The following is a 26,921-nucleotide window of genomic DNA, read 5'->3' as shown; positions in this document are numbered from 1 at the left end:
TAACCGCACCAATATGAAATAGAATCGTTGTATTTAACTTTGACTATCACAGTCTAAGTCCGTGCTGGCCAGCCAAATCCAAAATAATATTTATTCAAGTTCACCAAGTGGAAAAGAATGACTATTCTATCACTTATCGGTTCATGACAGGCGATACGGTGAGTGAATAGAAGTCCCAGTGAGTAGGCACATGGCAGTGGCAGTGCGGGGGCGGGGAGGGCCAATGTCACCACGGCCACCGGTCAGCGGCGACGACGCGGTAGCGGCGATGCGACGTGATGCTGATGGCTGTGGCTGTCAACCAACCGTTCCGTTCGCTTGACGATGTCCGGAACGTAAAGAAAAGCCCTACATATTCAATAATATATAGTATTTTTGGTAGGCAAATAATTAAACTACATAATTAACTACAATAGTATAAAACAAATATTTTGCAGATTGATATTAAACATTTTAATAAATCTATTTACTAAGGCATTATTTTTTTTATATATGTTTAATGTTATAATATTATTTATATTTTTAATAATTGGGATTCATTTAATTAAAACCTAAATTTAATCTTTAAAACTGTTACTGTTTATATTTATTTACATAAAATTCTAAACTTCATAATATCGATATATATATATACAGTATATTATTGTTTCAGTTACTTCAAAACATGTTATTCCTTTTTTATAAAATAATACTTGTGCAGCTTAACTGCATCATAACTCACGAGCACACAAAATAACATGTAAAAGATAAATGATAATCTAGTATTGGACAGTTTGTACAAAATCACAAGTACGAAAATAATGTTATTATTTAGACACATTAGAACTTTACTAAACAAAATCATTAATTGTCATAGAACTTTACTAAACAAAATCATTAATTGTCATTTAAAATCATTACTACGAGATATATCAGAGATATGAAACATTAATAAATTTGGCTCTGTAAATAGTGGACAATAATTAAATATTATATACGGACAGTTAGCTAGTAGAGCAGCTAATAACCTGTTCTTAACGACGAAAGGTAAATATTTTCAAGATAAATATATTGATAACAACACTCATATTCTGTGGCACAAATAAAATCAAGTTACTGGCAATATTCAATAAGGTTACTGCAATATTCATTGTCATCGAACAATTGTGTACAAACCATAATCGTTGTCTCAAAATTGACAAATTGACAAATTTACATTTTACAAATTACACCGTTCTTTAAACATACAAAACAAATGAGACATTTATATTCACAAACAAGAACGTACTTGATTTTTTTTTTAAATATATTTACTTTAACATTAGACATTTTATGGCTACAAAATATTACTGAAACAGATTTTAACTACCCTAAATTCTACTCCAAGTTTCTTCCTCAAAATTAATATTGCATAATTGGCTAGTATTCATTTTAAGCTACAGTTAGATTTATATGAGTGAATTTTATATCGCTATACACATTAAACAGACAGTACTATTTTCATATTCAGCTCTTTCCCAATAAAATACAAATTGGGCAGTTTATCACACAACATAAAATATTGACAACACAATAAACGAAACCCTAATTACTTGTAAAATAAGTAATCATACATTAAACATCGTTCTTATGTGCCACGTGCCTTACTTAGGATTGTCCAAGCATGAATAAATAGAACCTATTTTAATGATTGCAAAAGTCTAATAATTATTTAAATTTTGACGTTTTTAAATATTGCTTTTGACAAGGATTTGAGTTATAGAAAATGACGGTCTGCCTTACCTCTAAGCAAATTTTCCCTGAAGAAAATGCTGAAAATCCACGACGTGAAGAGGGCTTCCACAATCCAAGTGAACAGGTCGGCAGCTCATCCACAACAAGCCTAAATGTCGAGACAATGCCAAAACCCCCGGTCGGGATTAAACTTGCCGGCGCACCGGTCTAAGGTCCAAAGTGGCGGCTCTGGCTAGGCAACAGCGCTTACGGCAATTTCTCAGCGCCCAACATAACTCTGATAGGCAAATACTGCAAGCTCAGTTTTAGGGAATGCATCGGCCAACTTTGCGGGCTAGCTTCCGCAGTGGAAATGTCTAGTTGGGTGATCAATCCAACTTCCGAAATGAGGTCCATAAAACATAAACGTTACAATACTCCCCCACCAAAAGAAAATTTCTTAAATTTTTCTCAATCTAAGTATACGCCTTGAGGTGAGAGATGTGCCAATTTCCTATGTTCTTGCCTTCTTCGTCTCGAAGCTGATATATCAAAGGGGATATTTTTTTTTATATTATAAAAGGACCTGTAAACTTGGGTGCTAATTTTGCACAAAATGCTTTGGCTGCGTCCGATTGCGGGAAGTTCCTTTTCCACACTCGATCATTGACTTTGAAGTCCATTGGTCTTCTTCTGAGATTATAGCGTTTTGCATTCTTTTCGTGATTTTGAATAAGCCTTTCTTGAACTTCCTGATACATCTTCTTTAATTCTACCAGTTTCTTCCCGTAGTCCCTGTTGTCTTCTACTTCTGGAATCACTTCACCTGTGTCATCGTTTTCTTCAAGGTTGATGTTCAGCTCTCGGCCAAAGTTCAGGTAGGCCGGAGTGTAAGTCGTTGACTCATGTATGGCGCTTCTTAACGCGAATCCAATCTTTGGTGTCTCCTTGTCCCAATGCCGATGATTGCTTCCAACATAAGCTCTAAGCATATTTCCCAGAGTTTTGTTTACTCTCTCGGTGGGGTTGGCTTGAGGGTGTCTGCTGGCGTTGTAAAGAATTTTGATTTTATACTGATCAGCTAGCTGTTTAACCAGTTTACCTGAAAATTCGGCACCATTATCACAAATGATGTACTTCGGTATTCCCCAATGCATAAATCCATCTTCGAGATGTTTGGCCACTATGCTTGATGTTGCAGCTCGGATCGGATACAATAAAGGGTATTTCGTGAAAACATCAGTCACTACTAATAAATACTTGTACCCAGCACTAGACCGAGGGAATGGCCCAAGAAGGTCCGCTGCTATCATTTTGCCATGGTACATCTACCCCTCTTCTACTTCCCATAAAACCAGCTGGCTTCAGGTTTCCATCCTTTGTCTGTTGGCATGTACGACAATGAGAAACATATTTGGAAATGTCTTTTCGCATTTTTGGCCAATAATAACGTTCTTGAACGCGAGAGAACGTTTTCTGAACCCCTAAATGTCCTGCTGTTGGTTCATCATGTAGCTTAGACAAAACAGTTGAGCGTTCATACTTAGGCACAACTTCCTTCCATTCAGAAGTTGAATTCATTGGGTCTTTAGGACTGAGAACTAATTTGAACAATCGTCCCTTATCAACTCTCCAGAGAGGGTATTTATCACTCTTGCTCGAAACTTCATCAACCATTTTGAGATACCATCTATCATTTTGTCGATGATTCACAGAGGAAACATGAACGTTATCGGGTTCGACAGATCTGGACAGCAAGTCCGGAAACCACGTGTTCCTTACCTTTCCTATGGATAAGAGTGAACGAGTAGGGTTGGAGGCGTAAAGCCCACCTTGCCAAACGACCTTGAGGATCTCTAAGGTTGTGGAGCCACAACAAACTGTAATGGTCTGTTATGACCGTGAAATGTGTCCCCTCCACATAAGGTCTGAACCTCTCAATTGCCCAGATCACGGCGAGACACTCTCGTTCTGTCGCGGAGTACTTTTGTTCAGCCTTTGACAAGGTCCTACTGGCATAAGCGATAACCTGTTCTCCATTATCTCCTTGTTGGCTAAGCACTGCCCCCAATCCAACTCCTGAGGCATCACACGAGATAACAAACTCTCTTGAAAAATCTGGGCACGTCAATATCGGAGCTTTGATGAGGCAACTTCTAATGTCATCGAAGGCTTGCTGCGCTGCTTCGTTCCACACAAACTTTTGTTTCTTCTTTAGAAGCTGGGTGAGCGGATATAATCTTGAGGCAAAATCCGGGATAAATCGACGGTACCACGAAGCGGTCCCGCAGAACTGACGTACCTGCTTCTGGGTGGTGGGAACTGCGATCCGGAGGATGGCCTCTACCTTCTCTGGATCAACCTTTAACCCCCTATGATCTACTACATATCCTAAATATCGCAGCTCAGAACGACAAAGGTGGCACTTTTCTTTACTTAGGGTTACATTTGCAGACTTCAATCTTTTAAAAATTTCTCTAAGGATTTCCAAGTGGTGTTCAAAAGTCTTAGTAACAACGAGAATGTCGTCCAAATACACGAATACATACGGTTCCAAGTCAGCGCCTATGACAGAATCGATGATTTTCTGCCAGGTTGCAGGAGCATTGTGTAAACCAAAGGGCATCGTTGTGAATTCAAATAGTCCACGACCTGGGACTGAGAAGGCAGTCTTTTCACGACTATCTTTAGACAAAGGAATTTGCCAATAAGCAGATTTTATATCCAGAGATGAAAGGAATCTGGCATCCCTGAGCCTATCCAAAATGACACTTACTTGTGGGAGTGGGTAAGCATCACGCTTCGTAACCATGTTAACTTTCCGAAAGTCAATACAGAATCGCTTAGAGCCATCGGGCTTATCTAAAAGAACAATTGGACTTGACCATGCACTCTTGGATGGAACAACAACTCCCAGTTCGAGCATTTTATCTAGCTCCTCGTGAACTATCTTCTGTCTAGCGGGGGATAGATTGTAATACCGTTGCTTGATAGGTTGGGAATCCCCAGTATCTATCACATGTTCGACTAAAGAAGTCCGTCCCAACTTTGTAGGATTGGCATCAAATTCCGTTTCAATAAATTCCTTAAGTTTTAATTTCTCCTCTGAAGTTAAGTGTTCTTCACCCTTGATCCCTTGAAGTTCTACTGACGCAATTCTTAAGTTTGATGGAGCGAATTCCCAAGTTTTGTTTGATAGGTCAGTTACCAATTGCATCTTCTCCCAGAAGTCAATCCCTAATATTAAAGTCTGGCTCAATGAAGGAACTATAAATATTTCCAAGCACCTAGTCCTGTCTTGTAGAGTTATTGGTACAATCATACGTCCTTGAATTGAATGCTTTTCTGAATCGGCAGTTTCCACCCAACGATCTGTTGTTGGTTTAACTCGAGAGGGGACCTTATCCAAGAGCCATATCCCTTCTCGTCCAAGAACGGTATGAGAAGCACCTGAGTCAAGCAATGCTCTGACTCCCTTTCCAAATACCCGAACATCCAAGTAAGGCCTCGGATCATTACCACAAGAATGGAAGCTGAAATTGATTAAAATATTGTTTTTGCCTTGATTCTGGGAGTCATCCTGAGTTTTCAAGCTGGCTCCCAAATCTATACGTTTTTTGGAGAGCATTTCAAACAATTAGCTTTGACTACGTTCGGAGACCCACATCCATAGCAAAATTTCTTTTTTTCCTGGTTACATGTCCTAAAGCGATGACCCAACGATCCACAATTCCAACATTTTGTAGATAAACTGGCTCCAGATGAAACCTTCTGAACAGCAGCGACCTTGCCTGAAATTACACCTTTCTTCCGGTATGACTCTGCATATGCCAAGTCAGGCTCCAAATACGGAAAATTTCTGGGTGCTTGTCTAGGTATAGAAGCACGGAAACGACCTGCTTCAGCTCTTCTTCCCATCATTCTAAGATCTTCAATAGTCCTAATCTCACAAAGTGACAATCTATCTTGGAGGTGAGAATTCATATTATTTAATATCTGGGCTAGCCGGGATTCTTCAGGAACCGGTTTGGCTAATCTGTTGTACAATCCTTCCATAGATGCAAGAAACATGTCAATGGATTCAAAATCTCCCTGAACTCTATTCTGAATTTCCCGTTGAAGCCTAAAATCGTAATCTGGAGTTTGGAATACAAGGCGCATCTCTTGACACAACCCTTCCCATGATTTAACTCTTGACTGAACCGACCTATACCAAATCAATGATTGACCTGAAAATAAGTCCACAGCTGACTCAAAGAGTTCTGTAGTACTGACTCGACGTGCTCTCCTTAGTTCTTCCACGCGCTGAAGAAAAGCCCCAACACTTTGTCCGGACTCAACATCAAAATGTATACCCCACTTGTATACAGGTACTGATAAATTTTTAGAGCGACTTCCACTGCATACTATCTGAGGCTGGTAAAATTGTTCCTGTCGAGTTGGTGGACAAGTTAATGAATCTAAATTTACATTAGGTGTAAAATATAATCCTACTTGATTAACATCTGGTGATGCACGCTGTCCAATGTTAGTGACTACAGTAGTACCACATTCCTTAGTGATCTGCGCATGTTCTGTGTCTGGTCTGTACTCTTGTTCATTCGATGTCTCTGGTGTTTTGTTATCAGCTGCCTGTTTGCTTAATGTACTGGTCTTCGGAGCTGCGTTAGTAAAAGTGTCCAACATATATTTAGTCTTCTTTAAAAGGTCATCTTTCAACTGCGCTGGTACGAGGTCCAAAGAGGGTGCAATAGGTATTCTCTCTATTCGCATTACTAAGTAATGAAGTCTTGCGGTGATCCGATTATATTCATTGTCACCGAAGTTACCTTCATAATCTTGAACCACAACTGATAGATCTGAGAATGTTCCTTCGCACTTGCTAAGTTCCTGTTCGGGGTCAAGTGAATTCACCACAGCCTGATTAACCGGGATATTATCCGCGCAACACCGAGAGAATATTTTCCTTAATTCGTTGGCATTGCCTTCTGTAGTCAATCCACGAATTTTCAATTCATACTTAATCTCAGCTTTTCTTAAATGATAGGCACTCATTTTTAACAAAGACAACAAATTATACAAAGCGACAGAAAAACTCATAAATTCTAAATAAATCCAGGTTTAGAACGGCCAAGCACAAAACCAAAATAATCTTGATCTGAGTATATTCCAGGAATTCTTATAATATATTTATTTTCTAAAGTTATAAGACCTCATAAGAAAATAAAAAAATCACAAAATTATTCAGCCCCACGTTGGAACGCCATTTTGCCATGCCACAAAAGCATGAGGCAACATTGCTCCGACTCAGACTCAGGGAGAAGGGTAGGTTCTGATAATACTTGTGCGCAGAGCTCCAAGTCCCAGGTGCTAAGGCTCTAACCTAACTGTGTTCTTCGAGTTGTTGTTGAAAATTATTTGTTTAATGGGCGCCACCCCGTTGGTAAGGTTGCTGAGGGTAACGACGGGGAAGAAACCCTTCCAAAAGCACACCGTAAGGCAGACCCAAAGCCCTAACATTTATTCATGCTCGGTTCACAAGCTATGATATGAACCCCAATACTACACTATTAGTTTCCTGGAAATCCACTAATAGCATCTAAAGTTATTTCACCTTGATAAACTCAAATTTTACTAAACCACTATGTTTGTGTATCTCGGCACAACTCCATCCTTAAGTGTGAAGTGCTGATAACTAATTGTAATCAAGTCCTGAGGGGACTCTAAGTTACCCAGCATAATTATTTAAATTTAATTGGCATATATCAATTTATTCAATCTAATTGTGCTTGTTATATTTTTAAATTCCACAAAAATATCACTAAATTATCAAGGAAAATTAAATACTATATATATCAGAAAATCTTGGATTTATTTAAACATGATCAAATTAAGAGCCCATTTCAAAACTCCAAAAAAAAGACAGGAAACATATTCAGCTCATCAACCTGATAAGTATCAGTTCAACTTTCTAATAAACTCAATGAGAGGAAGTAAATATTCTTAATCAGTGACCTTAGTTCTAATTCACAAGTATTCACAACAATTAATTTCAATAAAGTATGATAAATCCCCAAAATATATATCAGAAATCACGATGGCGGACAATAATAAAATCTATCACAATAATCAATGATCAGTACTTAATAGCTATAATCAATATTCAATTATGACAATAAACAACAAAGCAGGTGGCCACCGCTGAAAAGAGTACTCATGAAAACAAACATTAAACATTTAAATGAACAGTGAGACATTTAATAACTAACATAATTGACAAATGAAGCGACGAATTGTATCACTGGCAGAGTCCAGAAATGTCCCCTGAAATGTCCAGAAGTCTCATAACCGCACCAATATGAAATAGAATCGTTGTATTTAACTTTGACTATCACAGTCTAAGTCCGTGCTGGCCAGCCAAATCCAAAATAATATTTATTCAAGTTCACCAAGTGGAAAAGAATGACTATTCTATCACTTATCGGTTCATGACAGGCGATACGGTGAGTGAATAGAAGTCCCAGTGAGTAGGCACATGGCAGTGCGGTGCGGGGGCGGGGAGGGCCAATGTCACCACGGCCACCGGTCAGCGGCGACGACGCGGTAGCGGCGATGCGACGTGATGCTGATGGCTGTGGCTGTCAACCAACCGTTCCGTTCGCTTGACGATGTCCGGAACGTAAAGAAAAAGCCCTACATATTCAATAATATATAGTATTTTTGGTAGGCAAATAATTAAACTACATAATTAACTACAATAGTATAAAACAAATATTTTGCAGATTGATATTAAACATTTTAATAAATCTATTTACTAAGGCATTATTTTTTTATATATGTTTAATGTTATAATATTATTTATATTTTTAATAATTGGGATTCATTTAATTAAAACCTAAATTTAATCTTTAAAACTGTTACTGTTTATATTTATTTACATAAAATTCTAAACTTCATAATATCGAGATATATATATATATATATATATATATATATATATATATATACAGTATATTATTGTTTCAGTTACTTCAAAACATGTTAATCCTTTTTTATAAAATAATACTTGTGCAGCTTAACTGCATCATAACTCACGAGCTCACAAAAATAACATGTAAAAGATAAATGATAATCTAGTATTGGACAGTTTGTACAAAATCACAAGTACGAAAATAAGGTTATTATTTAGACACATTAGAACTTTACTAAACAAAATCATTAATTGTCATAGAACTTTACTAAACAAAATCATTAATTGTCATTTAAAATCATTACTACGAGATATATCAGAGATATGAAACATTAATAAATTTGGCTCTGTAAATAGTGGACAATAATTAAATATTATATACGGACAGTTAGCTAGTAGAGCAGCTAATAACCTGTTCTTAACGACGAAAGGTAAATATTTTCAAGATAAATATATTGATAACAACACTCATATTCTGTGGCACAAATAAAATCAAGTTACTGGCAATATTCAATAAGGTTACTGCAATATTCATTGTCATCGAACAATTGTGTACAAACCATAATCGTTGTCTCAAAATTGACAAATTGACAAATTTACATTTTACAAATTACACCGTTCTTTAAACATACAAAACAAATGAGACATTTATATTCACAAACAAGAACGTACTTGATTTTTTTTTTAAATATATTTACTTTAACATTAGACATTTTATGGCTACAAAATATTACTGAAACAGATTTTAACTACCCTAAATTCTACTCCAAGTTTCTTCCTCAAAATTAATATTGCATAATTGGCTAGTATTCATTTTAAGCTACAGTTAGATTTATATGAGTGAATTTTATATCGCTATACACATTAAACAGACAGTACTATTTTCATATTCAGCTCTTTCCCAATAAAATACAAATTGGGCAGTTTATCACACAACATAAAATATTGACAACACAATAAACGAAACCCTAATTACTTGTAAAATAAGTAATCATACATTAAACATCGTTCTTATGTGCCACGTGCCTTACTTAGGATTGTCCAAGCATGAATAAATAGAACCTATTTTAATGATTGCAAAAGTCTAATAATTATTTAAATTTTGACGTTTTTAAATATTGCTTTTGACAAAGATTTGAGTTATAGAAAATGACGGTCTGCCTTACCTCTAAGCAAATTTTCCCTGAAGAAAATGCTGAAAATCCACGACGTGAAGAGGGCTTCCACAATCCAAGTGAACAGGTCGGCAGCTCATCCACAACAAGCCTAAATGTCGAGACAATGCCAAAACCCCCGGTCGGGATTAAACTTGCCGGCGCACCGGTCTAAGGTCCAAAGTGGCGGCTCTGGCTAGGCAACAGCGCTTACGGCAATTTCTCAGCGCCCAACATAACTCTGATAGGCAAATACTGCAAGCTCAGTTTTAGGGAATGCATCGGCCAACTTTGCGGGCTAGCTTCCGCAGTGGAAATGTCTAGTTGGGTGATCAATCCAACTTCCGAAATGAGGTCCATAAAACATAAACGTTACAAGTGTCCCACATCTCATCACTAAGAGAGCCGTAGCAGGCTCGCTTATGATTAAACTAACCAGTGATTACCAGATTTTAGAAGCAGTTTTATGAGGTATTCAGCAGCTGTTAAGCCTGGCTTAATGACGCCACCAAAGCCATCTCTATGGTAATGTGTGAGTGTGGGGAACAGGTCGTTAGTGGACTGGGCACTGCAGTCACAAATACAGACATCAAATTATATAATATACAACAAGGTCTTAGTTATAAAAAAAACCCACTAATTACTATTTAGCTTAATTTATTTAAACAAATTGTGTCATGCAAATGGACTTTTATTATTTACAAATAAAATGTTTTGTTAAATAATTAAAAGAACAATGTTGTGTGGATAACGTTTAAGAAATTTTAAGAATTATTTGGTATTTATCAAGTCTAGCTCAGTCAGCTGAGAAGATAAGACGTCTCGCTTATCGCTCCGTGTGTGTATCACTCGTCCTGACCGTACGTGCACTCACTGAAACCGTGCGCGTACCTGTTTCCCTTTTTGCGTTTATAGCCCACTTGTGAGTAAAATCTTTATGTTTTATTTTATTAAAATGTATCTCTGTGGCGTCTGTAACGTTAAAATTAATTACAGTGACGAGGTTAAGTGTGCCGGAGTGTGTGGCGCTGTGTTCCACGCCACCTGTATCAAGAGCGAAGGTGGTGGCGTCGCTTAAAAACTGGAAGTGTAAAGACTGCCGTCTTTTATCAACAAGCAGTAAGTCATCTGCGTCCAGTACTGCAATTACCAAGGAATTCCTTGTACGGGTGCTTGATGAATTTAAAAAGGAAATGTTCAATGACTTTAAAAATATAAGATCTGAAATTAATGAGACATCTACTTCTATAAAATTCCTGTCGGACAAAGTAGATGCGTTAAATGTATTGATGAATAATATAAATAAAAAACTGGCCTGTATCAAGAAAGAAAAAGCTGAATAGCGCATGAAGAATGATAATTTAAATAAGTCCGTCAACGATCTACAAGAACGGCTGATAAATATTGAACAGTATAGCAAGAAACACAATATAGAGATAAGCGGTATCCCGACTACACCGCAGGACGACGTCAAGCACATAGTCAAAGACTTCGGATTGGCACTCGGAGTGGAGGTACAGCTGAGCAACATCGCAGCAGCCCATAGGATCCCATCCTACAACAAGAGTCGCCTACCCTCTGTGGTGGTACAGTTCCATGACCGAGACATCAAGGAAGCTCTTCTCTCCAAATTTCGAGAAGCTAAAACCCGAAGTGATCATCTCACCGCGGACAAGATCAACAGGGCCTTTCCTCCTGGCAGAGTGTACGTGAATGACCATCTGACCCCGGAAAACAAACAGTTCCTAGCTATGCTGAAGAAGAAATGTCAAGATGTGGGTTATGTTTTTGTCTGGTGCCGTGATAGAAAGTTTTTTGTTAGGAAAGCTGCTGGGTAGAGGGTACATAGAGTGAGTACCTTGGATGACATTGATAAGCTTAAGTAGGTCATGTTTAATATTCCATACAAATCATTGAATCATGTATAGGCCTATTTTTAGTTTAAAATGTTTTCCTAATATTTAAATTTAAAAGTTTTTTGATTTTGTATTACTAAATGGACTCTAAGGTATATTGTAATGATTTGTGCTGGTTTTACGATGTTGAAACCAGGGGCTCACTTTCTCTGCTATATGCAAATATAAGGAGCGTAAGAAAAAATTTTAATAACCTAATGGCTAAAATAAGTCAAATCAAAAATAAAATTAATTTTCTTGTTCTAAGTGAAATTTGGATAAACGATGACGAATTAAATTTTTACAAACTGCCAGGTTACAATACTTTTGCCAATTGTAATAACAGCAATAGAGCTGGGGGCATTTTGTGCTTTGTGGACCAAAATATAAATGTATCGCAAGTTAAATTAGATATGAAACTGCTGATTGCTTATTGCTAACTATTGAACACTCATATTTTAAAACTACTATGTCTATATAGACTGCATAGTCATTCAGAAAATAATTTTACTAGCGAACTCTCTAATAAATTGCAAAATTTAACCAGCAGCATTATTTACGTAGGAGATATAAATATAAATTTGGACTTAGCAAGTAGCCGCCAAGATGTACATAACTATATTAGTCTACTTAACAATAATGGCTTCATTTCACTCATTAATAACCCCACAAGAATTACTGAAAACACAAAGTCAATTATTGACCACATTTTTGTTCGATATGCAGATATAAATTCCTTTAAAAGTGTAATTTTTGACATAGGTCTCACTGACCACTGCTTGTTGGGTTTTTAATTTATGCAGCAGTTCTAAGTTTAACAGGCTGGTAGTAAGTAAACAAATGCCAGATAACTTTGTATATGATTTAAGTATGGCTGCGGATAGCTTGAAAGAAGCAGACTGGAGTGCGTGTTTGTCGTCAAACGATGCAAACAAAATTTATGAGTTGTTCCACAAGGCTCTGACAGAATCTCTAAATAATTGTAAATTAATTCAGAGACAAAACAAGCTAACTAAAGCTAAAACTTTTAGTCCATGGTTAAATACAAATTTACTTTTCAAAATAAAAAAAGTTAAACACTATACACAATTTATAAAAAGCGCCCATACGACCAATCCTTCAAATTATATTTCAATTTATTCTGTAATAAACTGGAAGGGGAAATCGACTCAGCAAAAAATGCATATTTCACTAATAAGATTAACAACTGTAATGGCGATTCTTCACAATATTGGAAAGTAATAAATAACATATTAGGTTCGGGAATAAGGAAAAATGTAGATAAAGTGGAGTTGTGCAATGGTGAGATTGTCAACAATCCTAAAAGTGTGGCTGGTAATATCAATGATCACCTTATCGGAGTCCAAGGTCGAGTCAGTCCCGGTCCGCCCGCACGGTCGCCACTGCCGCCGCTATCAGCCTACCATCGGGGGCATTACCGACAACGTCACAACTCTTTTTTCATAGCGCCAACTAATATAAATGAAGTTTAGATCACTATTAACTGTATAAAAAACAAAAAATCTACTGGATTTGATGGCATTTCCGTAAACCTCGTAAAAAACACAGCGGAAACGATTGCTCCAGTTATGGTTCATATTATAAATCTAAGCTTTCAGAACGGCGTTTTTCCAGATAAACTTAAAATTAGTACTGTTGTTCCAATATTTAAAAATAATTCATCTATTAAAATTGACAAGATAAGACCAATCAGTCTATTATCCATATTCTCTAAAATATTTGAGAAAATAATGAGGACCAGACTCGTAAAGTATTTAAATAGTATAACGTTTTTCAGCCCGTCTCAATATGGGTTTAGGAAAGGAATGGGAACAGAAGATGCGTTGTTATCGGTTACAGAAAATATTTACAACAATTTCAACACGAACAAAAACGTAACGGGTCTTTTTATTGACTTCAAAACAGCTTTTGATCTTGTCGATCATAATATACTACTATCTAAATTGGAAGCAGCTGGAGTACGGGGAACTGCACTCAATTGGTTTAATAGGTTTATAAGTAATAGAGTCCAAGAAGTCAAAATTGCAGATAAATTTAGCGCACCACTAACTGTCCAAGCTGGTGTGCCACAAGGATCGGTACTATCGGCTACCTTATTTTTGGTTTTTATAAAACGATTTACTTGAATTGCCCTTTCAAGGTCAAAACAGTGTTTTGTAGATAACATTGCTTTTTTTATTCAGAGAAAAATATTTATGATATCTGGGTGAATATAAAGAAGGATTTAGAACTATTAAGGTCATGGTGTTGTGTGAACAAAATGGTAATTAATGTTAAGAAAACAAGATATGTAAATTTTAGTTTAGTTAATATTTTTGAATTTCCTGCAGGGTTAACTCTGCACAATTTGAACTGTTTGTCGAAAGATTGCAAATGTGAAGTGATAGAAAAAAATACTAGTTTTAAGTACTTGGGTATTAACTTAGACGAAAATTTAAATTTACAAAATCACATTTCATTATTATATAAGGAAATCAAATATTCAATCAGAACTTTTTATATTTTGAAGAATTTCTGTGAACCCGGTCTATTACGAATTCTTTACTTTGCTCTAATTGATTCCAGGTTACAATATGGTGTGCAATGCTGGGGGGGACCTTTAAAAACTATTTGGAATAACTCTGAGTATCCCAAAATCATATTATAAGAATAATACTCAACTGTCACAAAAGAGAGAGCTCCTACCCTTTGTTTTGTCATCTAAAAATATTACCCATTAACCATTTGTTTGTTTACAAAGTTTTAAAAATCTTTAATATTAGAAGTGGCAACACTGGTACAGAAAACCTGTCTTACAAAACAAGTAATTTACAACGGATATTTAGATTACCTAAAGTCAACAAATCTAATTTTAAACAGTCTTTTAAAATATATATATTGCTCCTAAGTATTTTAATCAATTGCCACCTTATATTAAATCATGTTCCAACTTAAAATCTTTTCTAAATCAAATAAAAAATGGCTATTTTCTTATGATGACGTGTCTTTTCTAATTGCTACTCTTGTATAATTAATTACATCTATGTATATTCTAAATCTACTATCTGCTCATTTAAGTTGTTTTTATATTTACTTTAGAATGATTCTTATAATGTACGGTACAAGCATGTATAACTATATTAGTTATTAAAGTGAGAAATTTGTAATTTTTCTTTTGTCATATAATGTAATATTATAATCTTTAGTTCCTCAATTTAACACAGGTGCCACGGAGTGCGAGTTTTTAATTTGTTGCTGGACTCACAAATTAATGGTTTATATTGTAATTTTCTTAAATTAATTATCGTTGGCCACAATTACTGGATACTTTGGTCAACTTATATTCCTATGATTAAGTTGTTTTTGTATGCATACTTTTAAAGGAATAAATTTTATTATTTCATTTCATTATTTCACTTAATTGGAGAAAGCCATTAAAATAATTATTTTTCCTACTCAAACTACTACAACACTTTTTACAAGAAATAGAATTCTAAAATACAACACATTATATTAAAAGCCATTGCGAATGTTACGTTCAGCTCCAGTCCGCCTTCCTCTTAGCGCAGCGTCTGAATCCGACGCTGTCACAGACTCCTGGAATCTACACTCATTTTCGTCTGAAGAAATCCAATATATTCAGTGTCGAAGGAGCTCAAAACGACCTCTTTACATCGTTTCGAAATCAAAGACACCTAACCTACAAAATATAAAAATATAAAAATATAGTGACAGTCTCATTGTCTCATCAGGTGCATAAATGAGTGCACTGCGATGTGTAGTAGAGACATGATATCTAAGCGCGGTGGAGCTACCGGGTTTTCTACACATAATGTGGCTATAGTGGAAATGACTGATTCAGTCGCTAAAAGGAAGGTAAATTTGGAGCTAAGTCAACATTCGTATTGAATCAACCCTTCTCATAATAGTTGTCTTGTGTGTAAAAGCTATAGTTTTTATCGTTACGATTATATTCTGATGTATTCTTATGGCCATTTACCTTACATAAACATACCTCCTAGTAGGTTCTCACGTAATGTTTGTACTGTCAGATAATTTAATAATAAATAATGTTGAGCAGAAGACGGGTACGAGAATTCGTTAGAATCTTTAATAGATTGCTTAACTCAATACTTATATTTATATAGCAGGGTATTTCAATGACAGAGAGATGTACCTGGCTCAACATGAAAATTCCATTACTTAAACAACTTCTTCAGAAGGAGATAGCCCATCATAAACTTTGCAATAGTTAAAACTAAATTGATTCCCTATTCTTTGCTACTTATTTACAATTCCCCTACTAAAAGGGCCTCGCATCTCCACCCAATTTTCTTTCTGCCTCCCTATATAGATTTGGATTGTAGATATTAATTTTCAGACATCCAAGACGATATAAAATATATTTTGATTAGTAAGCTCCGAGTGAATATTCAGTAAAATGTATTACTAGATTTTTAACTATTAAATATTATCTGGTTAGTCTTAAATAAAAATCACAGTTCTAAATAAAAATAATGAATTTATTTTAAACTGGCAAATTAAAAAGTACAATGTTTCCGAATTTTCATCGCTATATTTTCCACAAAGAATTGACAAACCGTTTAATAATAGTAAAAGGGTCCTTTGGAAAGAAATATAAATTTCAGTCAAATATATCAAACTAAGAATCAGATAGCTTAGCGGTGAACCGCCTTCCTAATAATTTAAAGTTACCAGCACTAACTTGCCAAAGGATTACATATTCGTTTTTTTATCCTAACCTCTCACAATCTAATTAAAATTAAATCCTAATATTGGCCAAATATGTTTCAAAACTATATAATGACTTGATCATATATGTATCGTTTATAAACATCATAGTTAAAATAATTTTGTCATAGTATTATGAGAACTGTACTACTTAATTGGAGCATGAACGAAATTCTATCGGATGACAAAGTAACATAAATGTATTATCAGGGAGGTATAATTAACTAAGGTTTTTGTAGAACTAATGGTTGTGGAAAATCTGTTGATTAGCAAGGAAATAAAGCAGTGCAATCACCATTCAGTACAATTATCATTAATAAAAGATTAAGTTAAAATCACGACCTTCATACAAAATACAACAAATAGGAGAACCGGGTGTTTGATATATTGCTGTTTATATTGTATCGGACAGAGAATCAATTTCGCGCCTCGGCGCCAAAGCCGCCTTTCATCTGTTTAATACTGCCGACCAGCTGTAATTGATTCTCCCTCTACATGATATTTTATTTCCCTGTAGAGGTGTGCTAATTTCTAGCAGGTGATGAATGTGTCAGCAGCAGTTGTGGACAGGACATTAGGACAATTTGAACCCACACAATGCCTTGTGTCGGTCACTGTGAGGTACTATGTTCTTGTGTACAATACAGCACTGTGTTTGTGTCTAATTAATGTACTGTATATGTTAAACATCTTGTTAGAGTTAAACTATATTACGTGTGACTAATGTCGAGTTTGGGTTTTGCTATGAGCTTAACAGAATGAGCATAAATTGGAATGTTATAAAAAGTAATGAGAGTGTATGGTGTAATCGATTGTACCTGCAAATTGGATCGGCATGTTCATTAGCCATGTATTAAACGCTTGGACGGAAAGTACAAAGGTGTTCCCACTAAAGAGAAACGATGCTTTTCCTAACAGTAACCTCTAACCACAATGAAAATAGGTTTGACCTATTTGCCTTTTAAAATGTGTTTGGTGCCATGTCCTTTACTCTTTAAACTCTGACTAGAGTGACTTCAACAATGCATATTAGTTAACCTTTGGCTTGACAAAAATCAAAGTTTTTGCAGTGTTTAGTAAAAGCACTTATGACGTAATATGATTGAAAACACGATTAGAAGGTAATTTATTGTTATTTTACACAATACTAAATAATTTCTTTCAACTTAAAATTCACTAAATTAATGAGTGTTAATTCAAGTTTTTAAGAATTTTAATTTGAAACTTATTACTAACTTTTCGATTATGAACATTGTTGACATTAAGTATTTAACGCCGGAAGGATTCGGAAAGACAGTACAAGTTTTCGTTTTAATTTTATTCTTCAGTGAAACAAAATATAAGAACCAAAACATTTCGATACGTGCATTCGTATCTTTTTCTTAGGTGGATAACATATTATCAAGTGGATAATATATTAAAACGTATTATAATCTATTTATTGAAGTGAAAAAAATCATAATTTTTCATTGTGACTGGAGTAAGCTAGTAATCCAAGATTTAGTCAAAGAATCCATAATATTAAAAGGCCGACCAAAAGAATACATATCACAATGTGCACGCAATAGCTGACCACAAACAGTTATCAAGCTGCGGTTTTTCATTTTACTCTCATGGCTGATGAATAAATGCCACGAGTTAAATGTATGACTTTCTTGATAATAAGCTAATATTTTTTTAGGACCAAACATACAGACTAAATTGGTTTTCCTTTACCCCTTCCTCCTCCTAACCATCGCCTTCCTGTCCCATTCTTTCAGATGACACTACGCGGTGCCGATGAAAGAGCCGACATCGACATTCTAGTTAGTATCCCACTGTAGCCTGTGCTGGTGTGATGTGTGATTGTGATTCTCGTACTTGTGATTTGTGCTCGGGACTTGCATCCTGTGCAGTGACAACTTCTGGATTGGACTTCAAGCAGTTTTTGGCTATGTTTGAACCTTTTTCTCCCCCGTATTTACTTATTTCTGACCTTTATTTTTGTATGTATTAATATTTCCTGTACCTGTCGAAGAGGGTAGATTCAAATCCTCGAAAACTTTGGTTTACACATTTTATAACTATAACGATGGCAAATGTTCGAAATCGTGTTACCCTTTAATTTAATGTTACTTTTCTCATGTACACTTTCTACAGTTTTATGTGTTGACGTCATATTAAAACACATTTGCCGTTATATACATTTATATCTGTTTAAAATCCTTAATCGTTTAAGAAAACTTACAGCTTCAGAGAAGTACCTTATAAGTTACAGTAAATATTCTTCACATATATCACATGTACAATTTTAAATTTATTTTCAGTCAAGATTCTATTTATATTTATATGTTTGTAATACAATTTTTAATACATGCTCAAACAATTGTTTGATAGCTTGCGGAAGATTTCTTAACTTTATTTTAAAGAAAAAAATATTTTTTTTTTCTTTTATGTACCCGCACTAATCATTTATACGTATCAAACATCAAGAGTGGAACAGATTTAGTTATTAGATTCCTATTAATTACTCAATTACATTTTTGGGAGTTTTTGGTAGAAATTTGTTTATATTTTTAGAAGAAACTGCCAGTTGAAATGAGGGTTTGCAAGTCTTTAGAGGAGATGAGAACTGTTATCGCATTCTACATGAAGCAAGGTATGATAAAATTACAGAGAACAATTACTTAAACATGTCAACAAAATCCGTTCCTTTACATAGATATTAATATATTCTGGCTCGATTAGTGATGGTATACTGTAAATCCGAAAAGACTTGTCCGTCACAGATTACATGTCAGCTCTCGTGTTGATGACTGATGACTAAATGACAGGAGTTACATCTCTTACTCCCTTAACAATCAGCTAATGTTCCTCTCCCCATATGTACTGTCAACGGTTTTAATGCACTGAAGTCATATTTAAAAACTGTCACTCCTAACAAATTTGTTCAGATTCAGTTTCTTTTCAGAAATCAACGTGATTGGTTACCCAAAATCATAGTGTTCCCGAATCATATTCAGGAATCATATTTTATGGAGTAATATTCTATGGATTAATTTCAGTTAGTTCCATTGAAAAAAACACTGAAGAGATTGACTGATATTAGTATCTAAATTTTTAGCTAGTAAACTAATGCTGCATCCCTTGGATCGGGTAGCAAAATCACAGTTTTCAGTAACTTTAAATATAGTTTTCATTTAATAATAAGTAATTTACAACCAAATACTAAAAAAATACTTGCTCATTATTAACATTGTAAGTTTATCAAATCCATACAGCATAATGATGGTAATAATCTGTTAACAGATAATTACAATATAAATAAAATACTACCAAAAATGGTTAATACTTTTATCAGCAATGGAAAGGATATACACCCAGTGAGAACAACTCATCAAAGTGATAATACCGCTCGTAGGTCAGAACCAACAGTCTAGTATTAGCGAATAGGGGATGCAACTGTGTGTAGGTAGTTTCACACTATGTATACGGGATTAGGATTGGCCGCATATCTGCTCTCTTAGTTATCTAGTGGACAGCACATATCAAATCCAGTTATTTGCAATTTTAGCCCGAAGTGGTTGGTATCTACAGATATTAAACACAGTAACAATAAAAATTATACCGAAAAAGTACAATGCAATGAAATTATCAAAAAATATTTTTTACTCGTGAGTTTATATGATACTGCATAATCCAGTGCCTTCTGTGCTCTTGTGTGTGTGTGTGTGTGTGTGTGTGTGTGTGTGTGTGTGTGTGTGTGAGTGCGCGCTGTGTGTGCGCGCGCGCGTGTACGTGACGACTGCAAAAGCCCTTCAGTCTCAATTCATATTTGTTAATAACAGATCAGTTAATCCAGTTTATTCTCCAAACTTAAAATAATAAGAAATAAGAGTTTAGTTTAGCTTGATAAAATGTTTTGTACATAAAAAATCGGCTTATTAGAATAGGCATTATTTAAATGGTGATAGTGCAAAATATTAGGGTTCGAATTTTGCTATCGTAAGGTCAATGGTAATTAGAGAAATCTTCATAGAAACTCATTTTGTTTAATATTATGTTAAATCTTGTATACTATATTCTTAAAGTTTGTTATTTACGCCGGGATAACAGGATTTCAGACATTTGCCATCGTTATATGTTACAAAAAGTATTACACAATGTTTCAAGGATTGGAATCTATCCTGTAAGTCAGGTATAAGAGGTATTAGTACATACAAAAATAAAGAAAAGAAAGAAAAAAAGAAGGGACAGAAAAGGGTTTAAACGTACGCGAAAGCTGCTTGGAGTCTAGTCCAGGCGTTGTCACTGTAGAGAATGCAAGTCCCGAGCACAAGTCATGAGTACGAGAAACACAATCACACATCACACCGGCACGGATGAAAGTGGGATTGTAACACGAAAATCCATGTCAGCTCTTTCTTTGGCACCGTGTCGTATCATCTGGAACAATGGGGCTGGAAGACGATGGTCAGGAGGAGAAGGCGTAATGGCAAAGCACTTTCGGCCTTATTTTTTGGTCCTAGACGTTAGTGTTCTTTATTTTTATATGTAATAATACCCCCCCCCCTAAAGAAGAGGGTAGAGTCCAATCCTCGAAACGTTTTTTATACGTTTTGTAAAATATAATGATGGCAAATGTCCGAATTCCTGTTATCCTGTGTTTGTTAGTTGGAACTGCACAAATCAAGGGCCTTTATAAACTTTAACCGTCATTATGATAAACATTGATGATATATGAGGGGCATTACGTTGAAGCTTCCTGGTGGGCAAGCGTTTCAGCGGAACTTAAAAACCAACACATTTTCCTGAAAGAATTGGCCCAACTACAACAGAAAACCTCTGTATTAACAGACTGGAACTTCTCAAACGCATTAACTAACTAGAGGTGTTTTGTAGTAATATTGTCAGTAACTAACAAGACAACAACAAAGAGAGACGCTAAGCGACTCGCTACGGATATTATACTGTCAAGCTCTCTCCACTTTGAATTGACATTATACCTCAAGCCTCATGTATATTAAGTAACTCTCTATAAATGTTAATAAGATATATAAAAATCATGTCAAAAACATTATGTAAGCAGTTTAAACAGATTACACTATTTTCTGCTGAGGATTAGTGAAATCTTAGCAATAGAAGAGGTGGAGAACCTCTCTGCCTGCTTGTCCATCTGGATATTTATACACACGAAGTCCCTGAGAACCAATTGAAATACAGCCCAATATTTTACATAAAGCTTAATGAAATTTTATCCCAACATTTAAAGTCTGCAAACAAATCATTGTCCAGATATCTTAGAGATAGTTAGACTTTTTACTAAGTAATTTGTTAAAAATTACATTTTATTGTGCTCAGTCTTTTTACTTTTTTACCTGGGAGATCTATGTAAAATTGATCAATAATTCTCAGCTGATCATATATCATATATATATATATATATATGATCAATTTTATATAGATATATATAATATGATGAGAATTATTGATCAATTTTACATAGATCTCACAGGTAAAAAAGTAAAAAACTGAGCACAATAAAATGTAATTTTTAACAAATTACTTAGTAAAAAGTCTAACTATCTCTAAGATATCTGGACAATGATTTGTTTGCAGACTTTAAATGTTGGATAAAATTTAATTTATACAAAGACAGAAATACGTTCTGAGCTAGGTAGTCAATGTCCATCTATCGGATTTCCCTGACGGTGTTTTAAGCTTATCGAATGTAGGCTGAAATAATTTCTCTTTCTTGGCCATAGGGATTTAAAAATTATTTTATGCTGTTTTTCTGTACGCTGTTATGCAGGATTCAATAATGAAATTTGTTATGCAACTTTAAAGAAGCCTGTTATGAAATTCGTGGTGTGTAATTTCTCTTAGTTTGTTATTATATGCAGTGCTAGTAAATACACAGCAGTAATAGAATAACGGTATTGTATGTTTTAATTTATGAAAACATATCACCCAAGAAGTTTTGAGTATAATAATCTACCCATAAACAAATATGTACTAGTGCTTTATTACATTTTCCATCTAACAATTTGCACGAGTAGTAAGAAAAACATTAATAGTTTTCACGTTTTACGAAATTTCAAATTTTGCAACACCTACTTGAGATTTTAAAAAAATCGGTAATTTATTTCTTACATATGCTATCGTTTTCCAGTACGTGGTATATTTTAAAGAAGCCTTAAAATATATTTTCTAAGAACAATCTTTTAATGTCAGATACGGTTAGATGGAACCTGCAGGTATATTTTAACGTATTTTATATTACTTTGTACGGTAATGGCCTACTTTCCAATAAAGCTGAGTTCTATGAATTTCGTTGTTTTCTACATACGTAGTTATTTTAGCTACCTTGTAAACAACTCTTTTCCTAAGAAAAAAATTTTTTTTCATTTATATATAAATCCTTTTTCCCTTTCTATATATATATATATATATATATATATATATATATATATATAATTATTTTCCTTTTTATATATAATTATTTACACTCTCATCTACAAAAACCGATTTTAACACAAAAATTAAATAGTTTTCCCTTATGAAATAGAACAATTACTAGAATATCAAAGATAAAATAATATTTGTAAAGGTTTCTTGTGCTTTTATAACCTGATGTAAAGTATTATTCAATACTTGTCTCGAAAGTTCTGTTGTCCACTCAGTTACATTTTCCACACTCATCTTTGCCTCGCCTAAACACTATTTCGCCCCGCAACGAGTCACTTTCAAGACGAGTAATTAAATATACAATTTTTAGCCATTCTTATCATCGTGCATAATATTATTTGCTAAAAGCCGCCTTATATTTGTAGTTCTATTGCAAATGTTGCAAGAAACTTTTAAATGAAAATTCATATTCCTTGTATAACAATACAGTAATTCTGTGTAAAACATTCACTCTAAAAAATAATGATATAAAAAACGCTTACCATAATTTCCTATAGGAATCAAGCTGTTGCTATCTTTGAAACTAGCGAAAATCTTTACCACACTGGCAAGCATTCTTGATGTAAAATCTGATTACATAAGACTAGTTCACCCAACCCTCAGCAATTGGCTATTTCATTTTGGAAATCATGTTTCTAGGATATGCGCTATTTAAAGATTCAATTGGTATCATTTGGAGAACATTGTTAACAAATAATACATATGTACTTGGGGAACAAGGATGCTGTATTATGGGACATAAATTTAGTTTTCCGGCTATGTTTTCCTGCTAAACTATGATGGTCCTGACTATAGCGACAATCACGTATCACTTTCTTATAGGCCAAATCAGGTCATATTTCAGTTCCTACTCAATAGTGCACTGTTAAGTTTAGGATAGAATGTCTAATAAAATTAAAATTAAAATAATTACATCAAAAAATGGAAAGTCTAGTGAGACATGAGGTTTAAAGTGTGCATTTGAATATAGATGCCAACGCACCGATGTGGATCTTAGTTCTTGCCTCGCTTCATCCGAGGGTGTGGCTACTTCCTGGGATTCCAGGGCTGTAGTGTGATCCACAGAAGAACGGATCACTTTCACTGACAATCATTACTGATATTGTGGTAGGAAACAAGTTTAGAGAGAAACCATCCGGAGAAAAAAGGGATAAGCGAGCGTAACCGGACCATGTCCTCTCCGACGGTACGCTGTAGACTATACAACGAATATTAGATAAAGGACATCGAGACCCAAGACGGCACTACTTTGCCCAAGAGAGAAAAAAGTGCAAGACTTTGTGAGTGACTACGACCGGACTCTATGTCCAGAACGGCTCCGACGGTATTGACTAATTGTTTGGGCATCTAAGGGACGCTCCTGGACGGTAGACACACAGACGGGACCACGCGATTTGCCCACCAATAAGAGGCGGCCGATAAATAGGACGATAGGTACAACCGTTACTTGGATAAGCTTAACAGTATTTATTTTGCTATAGGAATGCACTAAACTATTTACACAGCTATCAAAGAGTCTTGTGCTAAATATTAAAAAACTACACCTTACTGTACTGGATATATTACACATACTGTACAGTGCAAACTTCACATACAACCTCAATAGTCCAGGAGCTGAGATAAGATTTCCACTGTAAAAGCTATTTCCTGAAATCGACAGTTGAATTTAATTTAATAAAGGGATCCCTCATCAGTTGGGCTTGTCATTGGCGAAGGTTGAATTCCGAGTATAACGAAAGGGTTAAAAATAGGCACCTTTATATTTTTAGATATATTCATACTAGCACGTGACATAGCCTCTGCAATACATCAATATTATATACTGACCAATTATAATCTACAGGATGTTATAGCTCAATCGTTACAAGAAATTGAAAACAATAAAGAATAGACAAAATAAAACAAGAAAACTTCACAGGAGATCTCTAGAGCAAAGAAGAGACTAACTGTTAAAATATGTAGGACAAATCAATTTACTAAGAGCTTCAAGATATTCGGCCATTGCGAGATCTATAATTGAAACTGTCAGTGAACTTGATAATAACCTTTTCCATTGTAGTAGAGAAAGTGACAGCAGAGTCTCTATCTTTTATTTAAAAAAGAACTCCGCCACTTTTAAAACAGTTTATTTTTGTCTTTGCGTCACCATCTTCTTATAAAGCTAGGAAATATTAAGGATTTCCTCACAATTACTGTGTAAGCATAACATGATTTCGGACATTTGCAATAGTTTTGTTATAAAAGGTATAACACAACGTTTTCGGAGATTAGAACCTATCCTTTTCTTCAGGTAGAGGAGGAATTAGCACTTTCCCTACAGTTAAAGAGCCGACATCGCCATTCTTGTTAGTATCCCACTGTAGCCTGTGCTGGTGTGATGTGTGAGTATTACCCTAGCACTTGTGATTTGTGCTCGGGAATGTGTACATGACTTGGACACGTTGTCAGTCCATCTGTCAGTTAACAACTGTCCCTCAACTGTCACTGTGTCATGTTAATGTCAGCTATGTCAAGTCTGTGTAATCTCTTTGTGATTATTCTTTGTTATAGTTATCTGTTATGCTATTTATGTCCAGGAAATGTAAAAACAATCATTTTGCCTGATTGGGAATTGTATTATAAAACAATTGAGTGATATTAAATAAGGAAACGTAATTTAAACGGATATACCAAATAATATATGGTAGTGTGGGACGTGTGCATTTAAAAAATGTTTCAAAGTAACTTTGTAATTTAGAATTTCTTTGATTTTCTTATATAGTAATATGTTAGCGCAGTATAAATAATGTCTATACTGTGCAACTCAGTGACTTTAAATTAAATACAATAAACCAGATGATCTTAATTCAATTATAAGATGTTTTTGAACAACATAAACTGTTTTCGGATGAAACTCTTCAAAATACTGTTTATATTAGGTATGAATGGTATGGTAAAAATGTGTTTTATAAATACACTGACATACCGTAGAAGGCTCTTGTAGTGTCGCCGCCAAACTGTAAGTTCTACGCACTGTACCATTAATGTCATTTCTTGTAAGGAGTGAAATAATACTCGAATTTACTTTGCAATCTACACCGGCGGAGCGGACACATATGACGTGGTGTTACATCGTTGATGGTTGAACAAGGAGAGAGAGAGAAAGGCTCTTGTTATTTGGAGAGGGATGGTGCTTTGATTTGATTGGTTAGTCGGATCGCGTGACTTGCTCCGACAATGTACGTTTATTGAATAAATCGTATGATCCGTAATGCCAACATAATTTATGAACAGAATATAAATGTCAATAATAAAAAATAATAATACATATACAATACATTACATTTCCTCCCTCTCAAGTTTATAAAATATTTTCGTATGATACAAAAAAAAATTTGTTTAAGTCTATTTGAAGATTTCCCGATGGATTCACTGCAAAGTAAATTTTAATTAATACATTATACATAAACACACAAGCTTATATTTAAAAGTATGTGGGTAACAAAATAGTTACAAAATAATATCATTAATACTTATAAATTTAGCTTTGATACGGGTCGACGATCTTGTACTGGATATCGTCGTTCCGTATTTAGGTGTTGTCGAACTGATGGTGATGTCATGGACTGACGTAGTGGAGAGGAAATAGCCTGACGGAAAGAATGAGATATTCTAGGACTGCGGGGAGGGGTGGCGGAAGGAGGGGTACCAGCTGTTCCTACCATGTGATCACTGTCACGGCCAACTTGACATTTCGGTAACAACAAGTCATGAGGGTTAATGTTACTATTTACCTTACTAGTGACAATTGATTCATTTGGCAAGGCTATCAATTGATCAATATGTCGTTTCCAGATAAAGTAGTTTTGTAAATTAACCAGATAAGAAACAGAACTTAGAATACTAACAACTACTCCCTCCCTCAATCCATTTATTCTTTCCTCTGTAATCCCGGACTAAAACTGGCTGTCCTATATACAATTCTCTGGTTTTACTCCCACCATAGTTACTTTTTTGTCTTTCCTGGTTTTT

At 34.9% G+C, this 26,921-nt stretch overlaps 2 protein-coding genes across 2 annotated transcripts; one reads left to right on the top strand and one right to left on the bottom strand.

Moving 5' to 3' along the window:
* Positions 1 to 2,261: 2,261 nt before the first annotated feature.
* LOC124366666 lies at positions 2,262 to 2,849 on the bottom strand. The gene has a single exon (XM_046823268.1). The coding sequence runs from the start codon at positions 2,847 to 2,849 to the stop codon at positions 2,262 to 2,264; it is 588 nt and encodes a 195-aa protein (XP_046679224.1).
* Positions 2,850 to 11,162: 8,313 nt separating this feature from the next.
* LOC124366665 lies at positions 11,163 to 11,654 on the top strand. The gene has a single exon (XM_046823266.1). The coding sequence runs from the start codon at positions 11,163 to 11,165 to the stop codon at positions 11,652 to 11,654; it is 492 nt and encodes a 163-aa protein (XP_046679222.1).
* Positions 11,655 to 26,921: the final 15,267 nt, after the last annotated feature.

This window comes from Homalodisca vitripennis, chromosome 7 (assembly GCF_021130785.1).
Source record: "Homalodisca vitripennis isolate AUS2020 chromosome 7, UT_GWSS_2.1, whole genome shotgun sequence".
Classification (NCBI taxonomy): domain Eukaryota; kingdom Metazoa; phylum Arthropoda; class Insecta; order Hemiptera; family Cicadellidae; genus Homalodisca; species Homalodisca vitripennis.
This window is presented reverse-complemented; position numbering and strand designations above follow the sequence as displayed.